Here is a 7,888-nt window from a genome sequence, read left to right on the forward strand (position 1 = left end):
CAAATTGTGCTCAGTACGTAATTAACACCAAATATTTGTATTAAATTAGATATTAAGTTAAAATTGTAACTTTTCTTTCTCTAAAGGAAGTGATAGAAAACAATATGTGCATTCATTGTGTCATATACTGGGGTGTTTAGGTTTGCTTATAAAAACAATTTATTGACTTATTTCGGTGTGACATCGGTAATAAGTACTTATTGAGTGTTTGGATAAACAGTTTATATTGGTGTCAAACCGGTAATAAGAAGTTTTTGAATAAGTTAAACCATTTTAACTTATAATAAATTGATAAAAACTTTTGTAAAAAAAAATATAAGTTGTTTCCCATAAACAATCCCAAACACCCCCTTAAAAAATGGATCCATACAGTTTAAAATGTTGTGCAAAGGCAAAGCGTATAACCCACTTTCATCATACAGTTTTATATGGTTTAGACCTTCAATAATTTAATTTATAGTTTGTATTTTCATAATTGTATCATATTATTCGATCTGGTTTACAATTTGGTATTATTTAAACCAGTGGTTTAATCTGCATATTAATTTCTAAAAATTTACTTTTTATATATTTAATTATACATTATATTTTTATTAATTAAAAATTATTTATTTTGACTAATTAATTACTAATAATTTAATAAGCCAATAACTAGCAAATATCATTTTCTTTTTGAAGGAATAGTAAATATCATTCTAAAAACCACCCAAATTTAAAACTTTCGTAAGCAATTGGTTTTTTTTATGCTTTTGTTAAATCTTATAAATTACAAGTTTATTACTTATTTTGATTAAATATAAACCGGTCAAATGAATTCTTTTTGTTTTTTAACTGAGAATATTACGTGCAGACCGTATAACTCTTTAATAAATATAGAATCAGATTTGGTGTTTTCCCTTTATATATAAACCACCTTTGTTTGATCAAATATAGTAAGAGAAAGTATGAGAGAAAAGTTGTTTGACATCCAAACCATTAGGTAGCCAACTAAAAATAAAAAAATCATAATGTGAAATAAATAAAAGAAAATAAATAGTTAATTAACACAAAGAAAAGAAAATGAATAATTAATTAACAAAAAGAAAGGAAAATGAATACTAATTAACATAAATTGCAATATGCATGTAAAAGTACAACAATCCCCATGCTTTTAATAAAAACATAAATTACATATAGGGATATAAATGTCTTTGACATATTAAACATTTTTAAAAATCAAAATTTTTGAGAAAATTTTGAAGAAACCATTTCTACTCTCTAACAATGTCATATCATCACTCCAAAGTTTTTCATATATATATATATATATATATATATATATATAGTCAATTAGTTATTTAGATAACATTAGGTATGATAATGGTCCTTGACTCGTTGGGGAACCCGGTCCACCCGTCTTGGTTGGGGATTCCCCACTAAATCATGGATGGGGATGCGGAAAGGGATTCCTGTTTGTCTCAAATCGATGATGGGGCTGCAGACGGATATCGCACTCCCCGTCCTGCTATGTACCCGTCATATATTAATTAATAAATTAAATATATATTATTTATTTCAATTAGATTGGTAGTTTTTTTTTCCTAACTAGTTTTTTTGTCCTTCGTTGATCCGTCATTGAAAGTTTCCACCGCTGATTTGTCGCCGTAAGTTTTCATCGCTGAAAGTCTCTCTCGCTTATCCGTGGCTGAAAGTTTCCGTCGTTGATACGTTGTTGAATTTCGTTGCTGATAGCATTACCTACAAGCTTTTGACCGACGAACGATCAACGACGAATCATCAACGAAAGACCCCTTTTAGCAACGGATCAACAAGTAAATTTTTCGTCGCTGATACTCTTATTTTTGTAGTTAACATCACATAAACCACATCAGCATGCATTTTCACTGCACATAAAACAATAAATAAACAAGGAAAACGCTTACCATCTACTATATATTAATGCACTTTTCATAGTGGAAAATGCATCATAATGGTATGTACTTTGTTTTTGTTGTTATTTTAAGGAATCTTTTTCAAAAAAAAATTAATATTATATATATATATATATATATACACACACATCGGTAATGGACCTGAGAATTATTTTGAAGGGTGCATATTTAAGATCGACCAAAAAGTCATAAAATAGCCGTTGATGCTGGGGGAGTCTTTGCGATTTGACCCAATAAAAGATTAATTCCGTCAATTTAAGGAATAAAATACACTTTTCAAAATAATACGAAATCTAAAACAAATAGATTATAAAAATAAAGTAAAAACATATCATAATTTTCATTGCATTACACAAATGAGTGGTTGAACCATTTATTCGTGGAAGGCTCAAAGTTAAGGTTTTATTTATTATTATAAATCGTTTTAAGGTGGGATTAAAAAATATTATTTCTCATTTTTATTTGGATAGAATAAAATCATAAAGAGTTGATGACTACTATTACTATATACAGATGGTGGGTCCCATGTGAGCTGTCTTTCATATCACCGACCGGAACCCTACCCTTGAAACTTTTTTTTTGGTTCGTTTCTTCTCGAATCGTTTTTCCATTTTTCACTTTATTTTCAATCACTGTTCACGTAATTCAACTTGTAATAGTTTGATTATTGGGATAAATTTAATATAATCATAATATATATATATATATATATTTAAATTTAAATGGAAGTCGTAAAAAAAAACTAAAAAACATTTAATAATCATTCATTTATATTATGTATGTGAATAAAAGAATTGGAAATTGTTTAATGGTTTTTATGTATGAATTTTATGCACACATATGTATCGAATATATTAATGGTTATTAACATGTTCAGCAGTTTTCCATTTAGTTGTTGTATGGTTTTTTTTTCAACCTACCTATTTATATATACCTTAGAAGGATACTCATATAATTCAGTGATATATATCCTTATTTTAGTGTTTTGTTTTAAATAGTTTTTATAAAAAAATTTAATACGGTTTTTATGTGGTTTTAAGAAAAGAATAATGTTTTTTTGTTTTTGAATAAAATATAAATGTGAATATATCATAAAAATTCGAAAATAAATGTATCAATATTAGTATCAAATTAACTATTTAAAAGTTCTTGTTTTTTTGTGTAATTTCTTTAATTCAATTTTTTTTATTATAATTTAATTTAGATATAAAAACAAAGAAATTTATTTTTGATTTAATAATATAATTTTTTATAAGGATAATAATTAAGTATTTTGTTAGAACTCAATGATTATTTCAATTATATTTTAGATTTTTATATTTAAAATGAAAATTTTATATTGTATTTGACTATATTTATCTGCAATTAGTTACACGAATTCAAACATGTAACTTTAATAAGTTGTACTTACGTACAGTTTATTTGTAATCTTGAATTTTAGGAAATATGTATCAATAAACAGTATTTCATACATAAAAAATGGGTTTTAGGAGTTCTTATCAAAATGCTTTAGAATATAGTGTGTGTGTGTGTGTATATATATATATATATATATATATATATGTGTGGGGGGGGGGGGGGGGGAAGGGATAAAATGCAAACCAAACTATTTGTATGAACCATGAAAACTATCAATTTTATTATTTATTTTATTGAATTTTTTTCATGAAATTGTTTAATATGATGAAAATGTTTCATATATTTTTCTTTCTATGTAAAAAATAAATTGTTTCATTTATGTCTTATTTTGATGAAATTTCTTTACTAAAATTAACAGAATGAATGTGATAATGCCCATAATTATATGAGATGAATTATTTGAAATCACTTTAAACAATTTTATTAAATTTTTTCACTAAAATAAATACTGAAATCCAAGGTTTTCATGGTTCGTAAAAATGGCTTAGTTTGCAAAATATCCCTCCTCTATATATATGTGTGTGTGTTGTAAAGTCAACATCAAATGCAAACCAACCAAATCTTTTAAACCATAATCAATCTCAAATGTTCATTTAATTTAACGAAAATCTAGTTTCATAACTATATCGACTATTTCCTAATAATAAAACATTGTTCATGATTAATAACTATAACCATCTTACATAAATTAATATTTAAATCATAATAAATTAACCTTCATCATTTCCATAGACATTGATTTGCCATATATATATATATATATATATATATATATATATATAGAACGTTTTAGATGCAACTCATCACATTTGTAAAATCAATGCAACTATATTTATGGAAATAATGAGAGTTCATTTATTATGATTTGAATATTTATGGAAGATGACTAGAGTTCATTAATTATGATCAATACTTTATATTAGGAAACAATCAAATTTTGAATGAAATCACATATACTCATCAAATTAAATGGACGGTTGTGATTGTGTTGTATTGGTTGTACACAATGTAAAAGTTGCATAATAACTCATCTCTCTCCCGCTCTCTCGCTCTATGTATGTGTGTGTGTGTATAGAAGGTTTATTTTGCAAATCACGTTATTTATACAAATATTACAAAGCTCATTCAATCAATCATAATTTTTCATTTTGTTCATTTTTTTGTAATTATTAGAGGTTAATTAATCATTTTTATTGTGCAAGGTGTTAATCATTGATATTATCATATTCATTATATTAATTTTAGAGCAATACATGAAACATTTTCATTAAAATTACATAAATATTATATGAAATAATAATTATAACTGTATATGAAACAACTTCAAAAAAAAATATTATATGAAACAATTTCATAAGATTAATCATTAATGATAAATTTGATAAGATTAAACAATGAAATCGACGGATGAGGGTGATTTGCATGATTTGTACAAATATGGGTGATTTGCATTTGATCGTTTCTCTCTCTCTCTCTAAGAAAAGAAGATTCATATGTGAATTATTAAAAAAATTAAAAAAAATTTGTTGAAATTGTATAAGTGAACCGACATTACATACTATTCATATATAGATTCATATATGAATATACCATCTTTATTTGAACTGATCCCCTCTCTCTCTATCTATCTAGATATACAAACACACACACATACATGATGGAGATCTTTGTTAAAATTCAATTTGATTATTAGAAAAAATAGCAAAAAAGCGGAGTAGTCGAATCTTTTACCTGTTATACAATTTACAAAGGTACTCTTTAAAATTAAGGTTTTTTCACATGCCATACGCTGTTTCAAAGTATTGTTATGTATAAATGAGGTTTCATACATCATACATGTACAAGGTCATGCAACGGGTTGTCAATAGTACCAACAAAGAGGAAACCACAAAGATGGATAGCTTGCAAATATATACATACATACATATATATATATATATATATATATTATATTGTGTTCAAATACCATGTATATATATATATATATATATTATATTGTGTTCAAATACCATGTATATATATATATATATATATTATATTGTGTTCAAATACCATGATCCCCATTCACGTGTTTGGTTCAAGTTTGAGACCTCACAAGTTACATGTCCACTCAATGTAAGAATAGTTCACATCTTACATAAAATTCAATGCAATTTTATATCTTAAGCATATTACTAAATTAATCATCTATGGATTATGTGATAAAAACTATTTACTTCAACAAAATCTGTACACCTTAGCAAGATATATATCATTATCCCACAAACAAGAAGACATGCTTTTTGGTAGTTTGGTCTCCTATACTTGAACCGATATCATTCAATTCTTAATCTAAGCAAAAGGTTGATTATCAGCAAACCCGACCGTCTCCATAGGAACCTGCCCTTTAACAACCCCATTTGAGGAGACATTTCATAGCTCACTTAGTGGTTGAGGCTAGCGGAGGAGCTCAATCCCGTCTCTCTCAGGATTCGAACTTGAACTTGTGTATTTGAGCAAAAGTCAGTCAGTCAGTCAGTCCGTCCTTTCTCAACTGAACTACACACACGAGAGCAAGATCATCCTTAATTTATATAGACAAAAGGTGATTAATTAAGCAATACTGGTAATTGATACCAAAATTAAAGGGATGAACTGCATGATTTTATTTCTTTGTGTTCTTGATTGATCAGCAGTTGAAATGGACAGAAACTATGCTGCACATATGGGCAGGCTTCATTGCTAATCAAACCAATAAAACATGAAAAATATTATCAAATTATGCAACAGAAAACAAGCTTATTGTAATGCCCATATATTGATTTCACAAGATTAATTGCACCAAATGTAACAAATGGCAACACTTACTCGTATATATTACAAAAAGGATTGAGAAAATGAAACACAACACGTACCGTACGCTATGTTGATCCAAAAACATGATTTATGAAAACTCACCACAATGATTTTTGTTCGAACAGAAAAACTGAAAGAAAAACAAATGGATGATCATGGTGGCGAACTTAACTTGATTAATTAGTAATTCTACATGCAGTTTCCTAAGGGAAATTCAGTAGTCATTGGCTACGGCAGTTAATCTTTGTTGCAACATGGAGAGATCAGTCGACAGTGGATCGTTCACCTGCAAGAATAATCTGCTGAATGAGGACTAGATCGATTTGATGTTCTTCTGCATGGCTGAAACTCCAAATAACTAGCAATAGGTTACAAAGTAATTTACCTCAGATTGGAGAGAGTGAAAGACCCTTTCGTTTACTTTTGTTGAAATGCAGCTTATGACATTAAGACCTTCACTGGCAATTGCTTTTAGTACTCTTGAAAGAGGGAACCCATCTTCGATTGAACAACTATTGATCAAAATCTCAATTCCATCATTGCAAGAGCTGATGGAGACTGTATTGGGTACCAGATTCATTAAGCTTTCATTAGTATTTGTCCCAGAACCACCACCACCAGCAGTTGTCTCCGCAAATTTCTTGAGCCGATCTCTCTTGCCACTTAGAACCTTAATGTTTTCCTGCATGTGTTTGATGTAGTTCACTGCTTGGTGCATGTGATCCGATGTAGATCGTTTTCCCTAATTAAAACACCAATTCCATCAATGAATACTTTTACATCTTTGACTGAAATCCCAATTCATCATTTGCCCATATACACACACACAATAAGAAATATCAAGAATCAAGAATTCTTGAGGTTGATACTGACAAAATTGATTATATAAGCAGCATTCTCATGCGAAAATATATATGTATATATATATATATTTACATATAAACCTATAACTGATTGAAACCACCAATCAAGAAATGAACAACTCACTTTGATGAATTCGAGAGGAAGTAAACCCCTAAGTGAAGCATAAAGTTTGGCCATCTCTTGCCTGCGTTGCCTCTCGATCTCTCTATGAACCAATTTCTTTTGTGTATGTTCATCTTTACTATCTCCTACTCCTAACCCTTGATCAGTAGTGGCTGAATTAGCTTTAGATGGGGACTGATATCCGTACCTTTTTCTGGCCTTGCTGGCTGAAGGATTTAAATTTCCCTCCATGGTAACATGATCATGGAGCTCCACTATAAGATCTTGTTGATTTGGTGCCGGTTGTTGGAAGGATATTGTAGAAGGAATCTCATGAAATCCCAACTCATCACTTTGCTGGAAAGAGAACATAATTATATACGATACAAATCTTCGATTAAGCCCACCAGGGATTTGATTAAGGGCTGTAGTTGGGGAATATCTGTATAAAACAACTGCTAATCAGTGATCCTAGAGATACGTCTGGTAGGTTAAATAGTAAGATAAGAGATAGAGATCTTCAACGGCAGGGAGCGATGTTCAGGTTATCAAGATTTCTTGAAATCTTTCCCTTTTATTTATTAATAGCTATTATTTTCAATTTTGTGTATATTAATTTAAAAATCATGAGCATCACCAGCCATTATTTAATGGGTTTTTGTCTTTTTTTAATTCCATTAAATATACTGCAGTTTCTGAACATATGTAACCCCATCCATCTGTATTCACACTGACCA

At 28.7% G+C, this 7,888-nt stretch overlaps 1 protein-coding gene across 2 annotated transcripts; it reads right to left on the bottom strand.

Annotated features, from left to right (window-relative positions):
* Nucleotides 1–5,620: 5,620 nt before the first annotated feature.
* On the bottom strand, nt 5,621–7,681 carry LOC112520064 (transcription factor bHLH118-like). Of its 2 annotated transcripts, XM_025128374.1 has the most exons (4): nt 7,173–7,681; nt 6,571–6,927; nt 6,358–6,471; nt 5,621–5,883 (listed from the first exon to the last, which is right to left on the bottom strand). In XM_025128374.1, the coding sequence occupies exons 1-3, from the start codon at nt 7,521–7,523 to the stop codon at nt 6,400–6,402; spliced, it is 780 nt and encodes a 259-aa protein (XP_024984142.1). In that variant the 5' UTR covers nt 7,524–7,681; the 3' UTR covers nt 5,621–5,883; nt 6,358–6,399. The 2 variants fall into 2 exon arrangements, with proteins under 2 accessions (XP_024984142.1, XP_024984137.1); XM_025128369.1 differs by lacking the exon at nt 5,621–5,883 and having other exon boundaries at nt 6,129–6,471.
* Nucleotides 7,682–7,888: the final 207 nt, after the last annotated feature.

Source organism: Cynara cardunculus, assembly GCF_001531365.2.
Source record: "Cynara cardunculus var. scolymus isolate 2C chromosome LG 1, CcrdV1, whole genome shotgun sequence".
NCBI lineage: Eukaryota > Viridiplantae > Streptophyta > Magnoliopsida > Asterales > Asteraceae > Cynara > Cynara cardunculus.